Genomic DNA, 17,047 nt, shown 5'->3' with positions numbered 1-17,047 from the left:
AACCAAATGAATGTTAAAAGTCTGTGTGAGTATGACATTACATGACTATAGCTATTAGATCAGCCGCTGTCAAGTCGTTGTTCCTCCTTTAATGGTTGAGATATATACTAGGCTTTTCTCTAGCTCCAGCAATAGACTTCACTGCCCTAGCCAATCAGAGATAAGAGGTGGTGACATTGGTGGCAGGGCTGTATTATGGGAGCCTTAAGAGTCTCATTGAACTTGTCTGTTTCTGGATCTCAACGAATAAGACCGGCCCAGCACTACTTTACCATCTCTCTTCCCCGTGGGGTTTGGAGGTAAGGCTATTAACTGTGACCCCTGACTTGACTGTGATGGTAACACTTTACAGGGATGCATGCATGCATGAATGCCTGCTCTGAGGCTGGACCTATGCCTCATAACCCGTGTCAATCCGGGCACTGGGGATGTGGAATAAATGTTCTCTGGGCAAGAGGGACCATATTTTTTTTTTTTTTTTTTTTTGCATTCACAAATGCTGAACTAATACATTTCAGGCACTGCCAGAGAGAAAAGTTTGGATTCTCTTTTTTTTCCCCCCCATTTGTTTGATTTGCTTCTCATGGCTCAGACTGGACAGAGACAGACTGTCAGTGGGCGCTAAGCTCGTCCTCTGTAGGGGGAACTGGGTGTTAGCATGCTTCGGGCTTTGACTTAATGCTGAAAGCGGCACCCGCAACATTCCTGCCACTGTCAGACCGTGTTATTCCAGCGATCGAGCCAGGATCCAATACTGACCACACGCATTAAAGCAAAACACATTTAATTCCACAGGGAAACAAGTCTCGTCGCCTGTGAATTCTCGGTGGATTTCAGTTAATACGTTTTGAGACAGCTCTTTAAACAGATGGTCTATATTCTACTTCACACCTCTCTTAGCTCGAGTTCTCTGTTGTAACCATTTGGGGGTCAGACTGGGACACTTGTCCTCAACTGAATTGAAAGTCTGTGTTAAAGAGCTACACTGTAGGCTCGCTACTTCAGTCCAAATGTATGTTATGCATAGGAGTGTGTCCCAAATACACGTCACATGAACTGGCATGTAAGGTCAGACGGTGGGCACAGGAAGGGACAGAAAAGGGGTTAGGGAAGGAGGGAGGGAGGGATGGGTGAGGTGAGGGGTAATGGTTTTCTAAACCAGGTCTCTAGGGTTATTTCAGTTTTACCTTCATGGCAAATATGGTCAATGTTAAGATTGACTCCCATCTCCTCTGATAGTTTCATAATGGGATCATCTTGGGAATGTAATGCATGTTGCTAAAAGCTGTGGAGTTGGTGGGTGTTGTATGTAAAGCTCTAGATGGCTGGCCAACCCCTGTTGTCCAAAATAAACTGGCCTTGACTGGCATGTTATTCATTGATTTACTGTGTGTGTGAGTACGAGCACGCAGGCACTCAATAAGCTCAGCCAACTTCATTGTCTGGAAGAGCACCTAACACCTGCTGATGAACTGTGCTTTATCATGGTTAAAAATAACCCCTCTGTATATCAACGGAGTGACACTAGTTTTATGATCTGACGATTGGTCTTTCAAGCAGAAAGGTGTCATCTCAAATGATTCATCCACACAATAGCATTCTGACATTTGTTAGTTAAATATAGGACTATATAACCTCAGGAATCTGTTCCTGTCTGTAAAGGTAATGATAACCTTCACGTTGTCCCTAAAATGCCCTGAATGTGGTATGACAAGGCCATCAGCTTGAAATAATACATTGGAGTTGAATTAAAGGGACAGTACATATCTGGGAGATATATGCTATTCCTGAGCACATGTGCAACGTGTTCACCTTCTGTTTCTAGAATAGAGTAAACACATTTAGTGCACTGATTTACGATTGGGATGGCAGGGCAGTGGTTGAAAAGAATAAAATTTTAAAAAGTTGCATTTACTGTTATCTGTTTGCCTTAAACTGGAATTCTATATACAAAGTATTGGAAAGTAACAGTGCATTTTAGTGCCTGTTGCTTAAATGTGGCCCTCAAAGTGTCCATTGCAGTCCCAGTCCCAGTGTAATGGTTAGTGTGTTATCCAGACATCAGGTTATCCTGCCCATAGAGAAGAGAGGAGAGGCCCTCCATGCCAAGAGGAAATGGCTGAGGATTAGTCTTGGAGCTGTTTAGAGCTGAGGGCCTCAGGGCAGCCAGTGCCAGTGGTGAAAGAACACCACATACACTACTGTTCAAAAGTTTGGGGTCACTTAAAAATGTCCTTGTTTTTGAAAGAAAAGCACATTTTTTGTCCATTAAAATAACATCAAATTGATCACAAATACAGTGTAGACATTGTTAATGTTGTAAATGACTATTGTAGCTGGAAACAGCTGATTTTGTATGGAATATCTACATAGGTGTACAGAGGCCCATTATCAGCAACCATCACTCCTGTGTTCCAATGGCACATTGTGTTAGCTAATCTAAGTTTATCATTTTAAAAGGCTAATTGATCATTAGAAAACCCTTTTGCGATTATGTTAGCACAGCTGAAAACTGTTGTCCTAATTAAAGAAGGAAGAAAACTGGCCTTCTTTAGACTAGTTGAGTATCTGGAGCATCAACATTTGTGGGTTTGATTACAAGTACATTAGAGTGTCTCGTTTGAGAAACAGATGCCTCACACGTCTTCAACTGGCAGCTTAATTAAATAGTACTCGCAAAACACCAGTCTCAACGTCAACAGTGAAGAGGCGACTCCAGGATGCTGGCCTTCTAGGCAGAGTTCCTCTGTCCAGTGTCTGGGTTCTTTTGCCCATCTTAATCTTTTATTTTTATTGGCCAGTCTGAGATATGGCTTTTTCTTTGCAACTCTGCCGAGAGGGCGCACATCCTGGAGTCGTCACTTTACTGTTGACGTTGAGGCTGCTGTTTTGCGAGTACTATTTAATGAAGCTGCCAGTTGAGGACTAGTGAGGCGTCCTCTAACTCAGTTGTGCACCGGGGCCTCACACTCTTTCTATTCTGGTTAGAGCCAGTTTGCGCTGTTCTGTGAAGGGAGTAGTACACAGTGTTGTACGAGCTCTTCAGCTTCTTGGCAATTTTTAACATGGAATAGCCTTAATTTCTCAGAACAAGAATAGACTGACGAGTTTCAGAAGAAAGGTCTTTGTTTCTGGCCACTTTGAGCCTGTAATGCTTTTTTAATCAGGACAACAGTTTTCAGCTGTGCTAACATAATTGCAAAAGGGTTTTCTAATGAACAATTATCCTTTTAAAATGATAAACTTGGTTTAGCTAACACAACGTGCCATTGGAACACAGGAGTGATGGTTTCTGATAATGGGCCTCTTTACGCCTATGTAGATATTCCATTAAATATCAGCCGTTTCCAGCTACAGTAGTCATTTACAACATTAATCATGTCTACACTGTAATGGACAACAAATGTGCTTTTCATTCAAAAACAAGGACATTTCTAAGTGACCCCAAACTTTTGAACGGTAGCATACATGTACATAGACTCCACTCAAACACGTCAGATATTACTGTACTATGTATCTCTATTTGCCACGGATGAAAAATGTTACTAGGCCTGAGTGGGTTTAAAATGGTCCCTATTCCTTATCTAGTGCACTAGAGCCCTGGTTAAAAGTAGTGCACTATATCAGGAGTAGGGTACCATTTTAGACACAGCTTTGTGTGGGGAGGAAAGATTCAAAGGGTTCGGTCTTTGTCAAGTATTTCTGCAATCCATCCATGCATCCTGTCAGTTCACCAATCTATCCCCCTGCACTTATTTGTGTGAAACAGAAAACCTCAGTACTCTTGTCTCTCATGTCCAGGTAATCCAATCTAAACATGGCAGATGAAGAAAATGAGTAAGTGTAGCCTATTTATCTTTGTCATGTCAGAAACTATAGAAACGACAGCCAGTGTATCTAGTGATGAAAATGTTATCCAAAACAATGTCTTCCAACAAAATGTCTCATGTTTTTTTGTTTGTTTTCTTTTCAGGGAGGAAGGTACAGTAAGACTTTGAGAATGGATTATTACTTTTTGACTGAACAAAATATGCTTCAAGCCACTGTACACTGAGTGTACAAAACATTAGGAACACCTGCTCTTTCCATGACATAGATTGACCAGGTGAAAACCTATGATCCTTAATTGATGTCCTCTATTAAATCCACTTCAATCAGTGTAGATGAAGGGACAGGTTAAAGAAGGATTTTTAAGCCTTGCGACAATTGTGTGTGCAATTCACAGGGTGAATGGGCCAGCAAGATATTTTGAAACTGGGTATGGTAATAGGGGCCAGGCGCACCGGTTTGATAATGTCAAGAACTGCAACACTGCTGTTTTTTTTCACGCTCAACAGTTTCCCGTGTGTATCAAAAATGGTCCACCGCCCAAAGGACATCCAGCCAACTTGACACAACTGTGGGAAGCATCCCTGTGGAACGCTTTCAACACCTTGTAGAGTCCATGCCCCGGCAAATTGAGGCTGCTCAGAGGGGAATAGGGGTTTACAACTCAATATTAGGAAGGGGTTCCTGATGTTTTATACACTCAATTGCACATATAATGCTAAGATTGACTATATTAGCTATATTGCTGAGCTGACTTCACCTATGTCTGCGCAGTCGCAGAAACCCCCGCAGAGGAAGGTAAAAGCTTTGCATGGCTCCGTGCGTTACTTGGACATTGTTTGATGGAGCGCATGATAGATATACTGTAGCAAGTCTATTGTGCTTCTTGTGTCATTGTCAAAGCCTGTCATAGGCCATTCGTTACTGTTTACACTCAAATTCTCCGTGAATTTCAAAAAAGCACGCTTCGTGTACCTGATCAAAATACACGTTAAGTGAGATCTTTTTCACGTGAAATTTAAAATGCTATGTCTACGTTTTGTCTGTCAAGATAAACATGTATAATTTGCATATATTTTGTATACTGATTTCCTACCCTTCTGTCTCTGTGGTGTATGCTTACATCGACATCCAATTCATGAGTATGAGACTTATACCCTTTTCATGCGTCCATCTCCATATTCCATCCACTAGCTAGACAGTGTTGTTCACTCCAGAATGATTCTCAATGTTCTGACAAAGGTTTGCATGACATGTTTGTATGTACTGTATGGAAATCACACTGAGACTAAATCAGATTTAAACATTTGGATCCAATCTGATCCTTATGTATGAAAATGAGTTTCATACCAGTTTGATCGTGTAATAAACAGTTTGCCTTGATCTTATCGTAGAAGTGGCCCAGACGACAGCTCTAGGATAAGATCACCCAACCCCAATTCTAAACCACAATCATTATTATCCTTAAACAATAGCTGACCCTAGGTCAGTGGTTAGGGCCAACTTCTGCCAACTCATTGCTTTATATAGATCCAATAATCAATCTTCTGTCCACTCATCAGTCGAGGTTGAAGTCCCAGCAGAGGAAGGTAAAGCTTCCCATGTGCTGTGAACTGCATGGAAACAGATCTATATATTATCAAGATACGCATATTGTACAGCTGCAGATTCAGTTTTCTTCAGGGTTGAAATCATCTATATTCCTAGGTCATACATACCAGTTTCATAAAATGCATTGTAACATTTTGGCTCTAGTCACTGGTACCTTCATTTCAGATGGCATACAGTATTCCTATAGTTAGCGCTGCATTCATGATTTTGGCTGTATTAATAATGAACAAAACAATGCGCTTTATTCATATTTCTGATGTCCTTACAATAGAGGCTGCTCCTGCAGAGGAAGGTCATGATCTTCAATGCTTCCTATGTAGAGATTCTGCATGCTAATACACATGTAATATACCCCACATACAAGTTATATACTGTACCCAAATATGTTACATTTATAAACATTTAGAAAAATATTTTGGTATGTGCACAGTGGTTTTGTAGTCAATCAAGTTGAAAGCAGTTGTCTAGCAGATATATATATATATATATATATATATAACATCTCTCCTCGTGGAGCAGCAAAATAATATTGGCTTCCTAATCAGAGCAAAGACTGTATTTCTCTCTACCTTATTGTCTCTGCCTTAGCATAACAGTGGCTGACACTAAACAAACGTATGCTTTTAGCTATAACAGAACCTGCCCGAGAACCTGTAGAAGGTAAAGCTTTCCTTGGCTAATATTATTATTATTATTATTGGCTTACTACCAAAAAAGTGATCATCTTTATCAAAGGGATAGTTAAGTGATTTATCTGCAGTATATCTAAATATGTAAAACTCCTGAACTATCCCTTTTTCAAGTCATTTGCTTCACTCATTGCAAATTCACTAATCAACGACATGACTTTTACCACAGAACCTGCCTCTGCAGTTGTAGGTAAAACCGTGTCGTGGCTTGATATGCTTCTTGTTTTTGCACATTATTATTATGATTGAATAATAATAATAATTTATCCCTTTGCTAATCCTTCCCAACCGTTACCATAGAGACCACACTAGACCTAGAACCAGGTGACGCTTTCTTGCTTTTCACATTAAATATCACTGCTGCACGTTAGGATGCGCCCTAGCTACCGCATCATGATTATACTTTTCATTTCCGTCTTGCCAGAGAGAAGTGTTTAGAGTAAATCTGTCTTGTTTGCTTCAAGCTTTATTCACATACTAATATTGTATCTTCACTATAGAACCAGAGCCAGAACCAGAGCCAGAGCCAGAAGTAGAAGGTAAATGCCATTTTTGCTTTACCATGGTCTTTAGTTTCTAGTATATATGTATATTTGTGCTAATAGTACACATAAGATAATGCCAGTGAAGTAATCGAAGACACATGAGCCATCGGCATTATATTAATGTAACATACAGTACATACGCATTTTCACAACACTGACTGAGTTATTTTTATTTGTATATATATTATAATATATATTATTGTTCTCGACCTCATATTTTTTACACTCAACTGATCCACTCCTCGTTCTCTTAACCTTACAAAAGAGCCCACTGCAGTAGAAGGTAATTTTGATATTTTACCTCGACATTACGAAGTTTTCCCCTGCATAGATTATACCTTCTATCTGCAGTAGTAGTAACATAATATATTAACTAGGCACGACAGCAGCATGCAGCTAATCTGTCCCACGGGTGCTGTCAAAGCCGCAACAAAATATTTTTGCACATTCATTTTCGTAATTATTTGCTTCATGCTTTATTGATTCATTCATGTGTCCTTGCGACAGTGCCCCTGTTGTAGTAGGTAAAGCTTATTGGCTTCATCTTACAAATATGTACAGTACATCGTCTCATATTCTATTATTCGCTTCACGCCTTCCTATCTTTGCTAAGTCTGATGATGCTTTTATCACAGAGCCGCCCCCCGCAGTAGTAGAAGATAAACGCGTTTATTGGCTTCAAATTCACTTAGTTTGAGCTGCATTTGATATCCCAGATGTATGCATGTTATAAACTGTATTATAAACTGAGCCCTGAACCCTGAATGCTCATTGGCTAACAGCCGTGGTATATCAGACCGTATACCACGGGTATGACTAAACGTGTATTTTTACTGCTCTAATTATGTTGGTAACCAGTTTATAATAGCAATAAGGCACCTCGGGGGGGTTGTGGTATATTGCCAATATACCACGACTAAGGGCTGTGTCCAGGCACAGAACAGCCCTTAGCCGTGGTATTATTGGCCATATGCCACACCCCCTCTGGCCTTATTGCTTAAATAGCACACCTTTCACTGGTACCATTTGGGCCCCTTTAGCATACCCAGCGAACAAACGTATCATATTGATAACCCCCATTACTGATTCATATGTACTGATTCAATATCAATAGACCTTTACAGCATCTGTTTTTACAACGTCATATTCTCACACGTCACTGATCCACATTTCAGTCTTATCGACTACTAAACGAATCCTTCTCATGTCCCTCACATAGAAACGGCTGCAGGAGAAGGTGCCTGTTAATACGTTGTTGTCTTGTACAGAATGCATGAAGTGTAGACCGATAACTATAGACTGTGACGGTCTGCTGTGAATGTTCTTTTGTATTCCTTAGTATCTAATACTCTGTGCTTGATTCCATTCCGCTGCCTGTCAGAACATTGAGCCATCACTATGTGATAATGCATTGGTTTTGGTTGCGTAATACACACTTTCATACAGTAGGTTTCAATAGATAAGGCCTATCACTGAAATATCCTGCCGTAATAATCCAATTTGTTACCATAAATGTGTGAATATTCTGTTGAAAGCTCTGTGTGTATTCATCCCTTCGTTTTCTGTATGTTTTTCACCAACAGCCGGTGGAGAGACTCAAGGTGAGCGCTGTCTAGTTCTTTGTAACTATAGATCTAGATCGAGTCTTGTTCTATGTAACTAGTCCTAGGTCTAGTCTGGTTCTATGTAACTAGTTCTAGGTGTTGTTGTTACGTTCACTGTATGTGTTTTGTAGAGAATTTCAGAAAATCATGCGTCTCAGTCTAATAATATTGGATTGTTTTTGCTTATAAAACAAGACCGTACATAAGTCACATGTAGATTTCGTTTTGAGAAGTTTTGAAAAACGTCTGTTGAAACATTTTCAAAGGTATTTATGTTTTAAAATACTTTTCAAACCTTTTTCTAAATTTGGTTAAGAGGCATTTCAAAACATTTCGATTTTACTAATCAGATTTATATTGATTTAGATCACTTCTTATTTCTACTTTGAATCAAATATAATATATAATATATCATATATCATTGTGACTTACAGATTCCAAAGCCAAACCAAAGTAAGTGTTTGATTCTATTTCGGCCAATAACTTTCTCTTGTGGTTTGCCGTGTCACTGAATCAAAGTAATTGAATGGAGAGTATTTGATGGAATCATCTCTAATGTTTTTCAGAAGTTTTATGCCAAATGTTGCCCCTCCAAAGCTACCAGAGGGAGATGGTAAAGTCGATTTTGACGTGAGTAATGTAATCCTACCAGCAAGATCATCTGAATATAGCAATAAGAGTGCCCAACTCACTAATCACACTGTGTGTGTGTGTGTGTGTGTGTGTGTGTGTGTGCGTGCGTGTGTGTGTGTGTGTGTGTGTGTGTGTGTGTGTGTGTGTGTGTGTGTGCGTGCGTGCGTGCGTGCGTGCGTGCGTGTGCGGTTTACAGGACCTGCATAGGAAGCGTCAAGAGAAGGACATGGCTGAGCTGACCTCTCTGATTGAGTCTCACTTTGTCCAGAGGAAGAAAGATGAAGATGAGCTCATCAGTCTCGTCAACAGGATCGTAAGTCCTCTACTGTGGCACAGCTGGAGCTCACACACACACACTGCTCACGCACAGCTGGAGCTCTCACACACACACACACTGCTGGAGCTCAGACACACACACTGCTCACACACAGCTGGAGCTCACACACACACTGCTGGAGCTCACACACACACACTGCTCACACACAGCTGGAGCTCACACACACACACTGCTCACACACTGCTGGAACACTACATGGGCGTGTTGGTGAACTGCACACGTAATGAGTGACATTGCAAGCCTGACGTTCTGGCTGGCTTCCATAGCTTAAGCCCAGGCTCAGTGTGCCAACATAGTCTTGAGGTACACAGACAAATCAAGTTGGATACCTTATCTGTGTGTGTGTGTGTGTGTGTGTGTGTGTGTGTGTGTGTGTGTGTGTGTGTGTGTGTGTGTGTGTGTGTGTGTGTGCGTGTGCGTGTGTGCGTGTGTGTGTGCAGGAGAAGCGTCGTACCGAGAGGGCAGAGCAGCAGAGGATTCGTGCTGAGCAAGAGAAAGAGAGACAGGCCCGTCTAGCCGTGAGTCTCTCATTGTGTAATGTTTCCATTGTGATATCAAGGCCAACTGCGGCCCAAGTTGTTTTCTTCTCTTGTTTAACCTTCTGTTTTTCACTCCCCGACGCAGGAAGAGAAAGAGAGGAGGGAGCAAGATGAACAGCGTAGGAAGCACGATGATGACGCTAAGAAGAAGAAGGCCCTCACTACCATGACTCACACCTACGGTGGCATCCAACAGAAGGTCAGCGCTAGCTCCACACTCACTCGGTCTCTCTCATGATTACAACATTCGCATCAGATGTGCTGCCCCCTCGTGGTTATCTTGACACTTGCGTGCCCTCTCGCTGTGCTGCGGTGATGTCCATCCACAGCAAGAGGGCAAGAAGGGAGCCAAGAAGCAGACGGAGAGAGAAAAGAAGAAGAAGATTCTGGCTGACAGAAGGAAGGCTCTGATCATCGACCATCTCAACGAGGACAAACTCAAGTATGATGTATTTAATTACCCCGAAATACTCACGGGTCCATGGCTGAGTCCCAAATGGCACCCGGGCTCTGGTCAAAAGTTATGCACTTTTCAGGGACACACGTTGAAAGCTCTATTTCATTGTTGAAATGATCTACTGTACATAAATACATATGGTTGCTTAGAAAGTCTCCTGTGAAAGAGAGACCAAAAGTAGAACCGCATGCGCTGACTGAACGCTGGCTTCCCATTGGTTGTCATCCTGCAGGGAGAAGGCCAATGAGCTGTGGCAGTGGATGATGGAGTTGGAGGCGGAGAAGTTTGACCTCAGCGAGAAACTGAAGAAGCAGAAATACGACGTAAGGGTTCTCACTCAGGTCCAAGCTATGGTGATAATAACCGTGGCTGTACTGTGCATTGTTATCCACACGGTAAGAACAAGATCACTGGTCGTGCCCAATGACATGACAGCATAGTACGGTGATGATTGCAAGATTGTGATATTTTACCTCAAATGGGTCTGGGTCTTTTTCTTGTGTCCTGACCTCCATATCATCTCCTCTGAACTCCTTATCATCTCCTCTGTCATCCAATGACTGCATACCACAGGAGGCTGGTGAGGGGAGGACTGTTCATAATAAATAATGGGAGTGAAATGAGAATAAATGTACTTACTACAACAGTGATAGGGTTGTCTCACCTACCTTAAAATCAATGCACTGACTGTGTACGTCTCTCTGGATAAGAGGGTCTGCTAAATGACTCAAGTGTTACTGTGAAATGAATGGTATCAAACACATGGAAACCACGTGTTTGATACCATTCCATTTATTCCGTTCCAGCCATTCCTATGTGCCGGTCCTCCCCAAAGAAGGTGCCACCAGCCGCCTGTGCTCTATACCAAAGCATTATACGTGTCCCTTAACATTCTGTAAATGGAGTCCATTTCACTGAGAGTAACTTACACTCATGAAATACAAAGCAGTTTAAATATATACATGGGTAACAAGCCACATCCCCTATTCTGAAACTGGTGGTGTTAATCCTACTCCCTACGAGGGGCGCAGCTGTCTAAATCTCTGACTTGCTTCCAGATGAATGTTCTCCAGACCCGAATCAATGAGCAGCAGAAGTTGTGAGTAATGGGCTGTGGGGGCGTCAACCTCACTGTTGTGTAGTCCGCTGTCAGTCGTTGTTGTCAGAGTGAGCGTTTTTTATTTTACACTCGGGGCTCAGGGAAGCTCAACCGGGCGACCGGGTCAGGTCAGGTGGTGGACCACAGGTGAACCACTGGTGAACCACACGCTCCTCAGACAGGTGGTGGTGCAGCCAGGCCATGGCTCCAAACTGCAGGATCCCAGGTTTCCCTACAGGTGTCAGTCAGTGTGTTGTCTCAGTGCTTAGGCAGCCTCCACTGTGTGTCCCTTCACAGATCAATCAGCTTCTGGCCCGTGTCCAGGACCACCAGAGGTAAGTACCCAGAGCCACACTGGTCAATTTCCCCTCTATTTAAAAGAGCCTGGGGGGCCTAAACCAACCAAGCAATTATATTGAATGCTACTCATTCAAAAATAAAATAAAAGCCCAGTGTTGGAGTACTATCAAGACATTCAGGGGTGTCTCAAAAGTCTGAAGTGGATTCCTCTCTTTGTCTCCTCTCCTTAATCTGTATTGATCTGAAGACACAGGGTGTGTGAAAGCAACCTTTCCTGCTTTTATTCTCATCAGTGCAGACGAAGGAAAGGAGACAAGGTGAAGGAGCTACTTTAGACCATTGAGATACACCAATTGTCCCTCACCCATTCACTGTTCACTGTCTTAACCCCAAGGCCTTTTAAAGTCACATGATCCTGCTTGAAGAGAACTAGCTGGGCGCATATGATTCAACCTGGGAGAAAACATTAGGATCGTAGTGCTGCATCCTAATTTGACCAGTCTTTTGAGTGGCTCCTTCCATTCCATCCATCCCTCTTCATTCATCTAGAATAGACCCCAGTAGTCTGGGAAGATCGTGATCCTAATCAACAGCCTACTATTGGCCCCAGAACATTGTGTCATCATCAAAACTGACAGTAGATTAGATTCTCTGTAGGCTAAGATACTTAGTTAAATTGTATGTATTGCAGTGCATACAATATGTACTGTAATGCCTCCAAAAAATGACCTCTGGAAAAAAAAATATGTGAGTTAAAGTACAGAATCCAAGATGTCTGGGTTGACTCCTGTCCACTATCTGAAGTCTCACTGTTTTCTGATGGTAAGTTGAATTTTACAGATAGATTGGCTGGCTATAGCTTTTTAACTCATATGTCAGACTTTAGGAATGATAGATTGATAGCCTATGATAAATTATACATTTAAATTGTGCATTATGGGTGAAATTCTAACTTCCAATTCAGTCAAATGTTCACTTAGTCATGCACTGATGTCAATGGGAAACTACAAGAAAATTAAAGCTAGGATTTGGCCCTAAGAGAACATCACGGTAAGACCGCTGAAGATAGGACACGATCGCCATGTCATTTATTAATTCATCCTCGTCCTTCACTAACCCCTGTTTGTGAAAGTTCTGTGTTCCCTTTCATCCTGTGACGCATGCCAACTCTCACAGAACTGTCTCTCTTTCCATTCCCATCTCCCCTCTCCCCACTTTCATGTATCAGTCTATCTATCTCTGACTCATTCTTTCAAAACTCAACTCTCTCTCTGCTCCTGTAATCATTATAGAAAATATTGAGGATAGATATGCTGAAGATGTTGCTGGTAGAACCTTTGAATGGCCTCCATATACATGTCCTCAATATTTAAAATATTTTGTTGGTCATATGTATTCACCAACATTAGCATAATAATCACTTGTACTATTCCTTTTAGCGCTTAGTATAACTACATGTATTGTTCTTAAGTATATCAATATAATAGCGCCACCTAGTGGTCAGATAGAAACAGTGACAGAGGTGTTTGACTGGTCTGTCTACGCTGTGTGGTTTCACAGTGCCAAGGGCAGAGGCAAGGCCAAGGCGGTCAGGAGGTAATGAAACCTGGCAGGATGAAGTCTCCAGGACTGGGACGCCAGACGATGACGGAAGATTGTTTTGTTGTTCTTCTTGTTATCAGTGCGCATGCAAATTACTATGGAAATGTGCTGTTGTCACGGTCACTGTTTGCTGTGCATGAGGCTAGAAACAATAAAAAGATGTTTGCTTTTGATTGTGTCTGATTTAATTTCAAAGAAAAATAATCACGTTTGAGGCCGAAACAAAATATACAAGACTGGTGCTACCCATATGAAAATGCACGGAAGACTCCAGCAAGTCGCTTTGGATAAATGTGTCTGCCAATTTGTATATATTATTATTATATAATGTACAATACTGTGGCTCCAGTAGCGCTGACGCTTTCGTCTCAATTCCCTGGGGGTAGTGAATTCAAATCTAGCTTCCTTCTCTCCCTCCACCTCCGGCTAACATAACGTAAAGCGTTTCGAGCATCTGGGGAAAGCGTTATATAAATCCAATCGATTGGTATTATTAGACTTGGCAACAAGTGATTGAAATAAATACATATATCTGTTAACCAGACATATAATACCACAGTACAACATAACACATAATAGTGCCTGCACAGTGCAATCCCTTACAGAAAGAACACGACTTCACGTGTAGAAAATCACGATTTCACATAAGACATTTCACTTGACAACGTGCTTTAGGGACATTTCACATGTGAAATCGGGTTTTTGGAACACTGCACATGTGAAAACAGAAATGATACACAATGCTTTTATCATAGTGTTTTCGATTTACATATTTGACACACATTATTCCATTGTGTGTGTTTATTTCTACAGTTATTAATAATCATTTTGTCCTCACCTGGGATTTGAACGGCATTCCGATCGTCCTGTTACCCCCACCATGTCTGTGTCAAAAACTGATTTCACCTGCATTCCTACACTGGACTTTAAAAAAATAAAAATACACATCTCATTTTTGTTCAAAATAACATTCAAAAACTGTATTTATCATAGTGATTCAGGAGTAACACTGAAATAGAATGTCCTGACAACTGGTAAAACACGTGCCTTGAGAACATCTCACAAACATCCTAATATGGTCCTCACCCTTAAAGGAAAAACCACATGAATTTCACGAGATCGCATGTGATCATATGTGAAGTTAACGTGATAACATGGCAATATGTAAAGCAAAATGTGAAAACATGAAACAACAAATGACAACATGTAAGCACGTGTGAAAACATGATCTCATGTGATGTTCCAAAAATAAGTTTGCAAATGATTTCAAATGTGAAATTTCACTTGCACATGATTTCACATGTGTTCCAAAAAACACATTTTCACATATGAAATGTCACACACGCTTTCACGTGATATTTCACCTATGAAATCATTTGGGATTTCCATAAGGGGAACACCAGAAACCTGCATTTCCTGCTACACCACCAGCTCTGTGGCAATGACAGAATTCGGCCACAGATTTATTGTCAAGAATACATTTTTGCACTGCTAGAAGTTGCACAGAATCAAGTCAATAATTGTGCGATTTATGGCCTAGCCAGTCTCCAGATCTCAACCCCATAGAAAATCTTTGGAGGGAGTTGAAAGTCCGTGTTGCCCAGCAACAGCCCCAAAACATCACTGCTCTAGAGAAGATCTGCATGGAGGAATGGGCCAAAATACCAGCAACAGTGTGTGAAAACCTTGTGAAGACTTACAGAAAACGTTGTCATTGCCAACAAAGGGTATATAACAAAGTATTGAGATAAACTTTTGTTATTGACCAAAACTTATTTTCCACCATAATTTGCAAATAAATACATTTAAAATCCTACAATGTGATTTTCTGGATTTTTTTCCCTCATTTTGTCTGTCATAGTTGACGTGTACCTATGATGAAAATTACAGGCCTCTCTCATCTTTTTAAGTGGGAGAACTTGCACAATTGGTGGCTGACTAAATACTTTATTTTTGCCCCACTGTATACCCACACACTCTCAAAAATAAGAGTACGGTTTCGGTACAATGTTGTTCCCTGGTTTACAAAAAGGTCAAAGGTACATGATACTGGTCGGTACCTTTTAAGGTACATGTGCGGATAATCTAGTAAAATGGTTAAAACAATATTTACTCAGGGCCTCCTGAGTGGCGCAGTGGTCTAAAACACTGCATTGTTGCGCCGCTAGAGATTCTGGTTCAAGTCCACGTTCTGTCGCAGCTGGCTGTGACCGGGAGACCCATGGGGCAGTGCACAATTGACCCAGTGTTGTCTGAGTTTGGTCTGCAGGGATGATCTCATCCCATTGAGCACTAGTTACTCCTGTGGTGGGCCAGGCACAAAGCATGCTGATAGTTGCCAAGTGTATGGTGTTTCCTCTGACACATTGGTGCGGCTGGCGTCCGGGTTAAGTGCTCTGAGGCTGGATTGTGTTTTGGAGGGCTCTCAACCTTTGCCTCTCCCGAGTCAGTACGGGAGTTGCAGCGATGGGACAATACTGTTGGATACCACGAATAAGGGGTACAAATATGATTTTGCCAATATATTCAATCATTACTGCAGTTTGAAATGTAGGTGGGGCAATGTGCTGGCGGGGGCTCATTATCATATGTTGAGCAATTTGATGTATTTGTGCCAACCGTCAGTGGAAATGTTGTACCAGTTTCAGTGATTTATCATTGTGTTGATGATGGTTGAGCCCCTCTTTTGACACTTTCAATTCTGCAGTCTCTGTAAGAACAGCTGACAGTCAAGAGCTGCGCTGTTAAGGAGTTACTGTGCCTTTCCAGTAGCATAATGGCAGCTGGTTCATAGAAAGTTACATTGTCAATAACTTACTGGCAGCTAGCTGCAGATGGGTTATTGTAAGATTCACAGTAACTTACTGTCACTAATCTGTCACACTCACTGACCTAGTGGTCTGATAGGAAAGTGGGTATTGCAATGGCATGGTGACTAGCTAAAAATGAAATATTGTATGTCTCTTTGGCATCACATGCACTCATGTTAGCTTTTAATAAGACTGGATAAGCGACAGTGTATAAACTCAGTGTTTATGAACAGAATACAACAGATCACATGAACTGGGACTACATTCCCTCTCATGGGAGACCAAAGAGAGCTAGTTGAAAGCCATGTCTGCAATATTCTGCCACTGCTACAGTATGCTGCCAATCAGCAAGTGTTTGTCATGTCAACAGGAAGTCAGTGAAGACACAGTGGATTACTAGCATGTATTGCTAGTGAAAGCAAGTTGCCTGTAGGCTACTGACAACGTTTTGCCAGTTAGTTATTGTGAATCTTACAATAACTTACTGACAAATGGTTTTCAGATAAGACATGAAAATTCAGAGCAATTTCTGGCAACAAAATGCACACTAACCTCTTTGCAGTGCAGGTCATTACACGTTCTCTTACAAAGTTTGCAGGGCAGACAATGTTAGAGGTGCTCAACTTGACATGGCATAACCATCAAACATTTAAACTTCTACTGATGGTTGCCACAAATACATATATATATATATATATATATATATTTGACCATGCAACCCAAATATGCAAGTGACCCCTACAAAGAAATTCTCCCATCTATCAAAGCACAATGATTGTACCTTATATTCACAATTTTGGGTGGGAAAAATGTCCCATTATACCTGCAAGGTACCAAACTGTACCATGTGAGATCATATGTGTACCTGTGAAGATTACATTTGGAGTTTTTTTGTACCTCGTGGAACAACACTGTTCCCTAACCACAGCCTTATTATTTGAGTGTGTTAATAGATATTCCAATCAATAAGTACAGATGTGGTGGAACTGCAGA

General features: G+C 41.4%; 1 protein-coding gene and 1 long non-coding RNA gene across 2 annotated transcripts; both read left to right on the top strand.

Moving 5' to 3' along the window:
* Window positions 1–48: 48 nt before the first annotated feature.
* LOC127906035 (uncharacterized) lies at window positions 49–5,384 on the top strand. Its single transcript, XR_008088990.1, has 3 exons — window positions 49–299; window positions 3,802–3,837; window positions 3,974–5,384. It is a non-coding gene; the product is annotated as an uncharacterized LOC127906035 (long non-coding RNA).
* A 657-nt stretch (window positions 5,385–6,041) lies between these two features.
* Window positions 6,042–13,417, top strand: LOC118366217 (troponin T, cardiac muscle-like). The gene is made up of 13 exons (XM_052491881.1): window positions 6,042–6,099; window positions 6,629–6,667; window positions 6,939–6,956; window positions 8,257–8,274; window positions 8,712–8,730; window positions 8,844–8,907; window positions 9,107–9,223; window positions 9,688–9,765; window positions 9,872–9,985; window positions 10,116–10,228; window positions 10,476–10,566; window positions 11,640–11,677; window positions 13,203–13,417. The coding sequence occupies exons 1-13, from the start codon at window positions 6,057–6,059 to the stop codon at window positions 13,240–13,242; spliced, it is 792 nt and encodes a 263-aa protein (XP_052347841.1). The 5' UTR covers window positions 6,042–6,056; the 3' UTR covers window positions 13,243–13,417.
* The last annotated feature ends 3,630 nt before the right edge of the window (window positions 13,418–17,047 follow it).

This window comes from Oncorhynchus keta, chromosome 33 (assembly GCF_023373465.1).
Source record: "Oncorhynchus keta strain PuntledgeMale-10-30-2019 chromosome 33, Oket_V2, whole genome shotgun sequence".
NCBI lineage: Eukaryota > Metazoa > Chordata > Actinopteri > Salmoniformes > Salmonidae > Oncorhynchus > Oncorhynchus keta.
This window is presented reverse-complemented; position numbering and strand designations above follow the sequence as displayed.

Coding starts and splice junctions, on each gene's coding strand:
- LOC118366217 (XM_052491881.1), top strand. CDS start 6,057: ATGCTTTTAGCTATAACAGAACCTGCCCGAGAACCTGTAGAAG. Junction 6,100..6,628: donor TGCCCGAGAACCTGTAGAAG/GTAAAGCTTTCC, acceptor TCTTCACTATAG/AACCAGAGCCAGAACCAGAG. Junction 9,224..9,687: donor TCAGTCTCGTCAACAGGATC/GTAAGTCCTCTA, acceptor GTGTGTGTGCAG/GAGAAGCGTCGTACCGAGAG.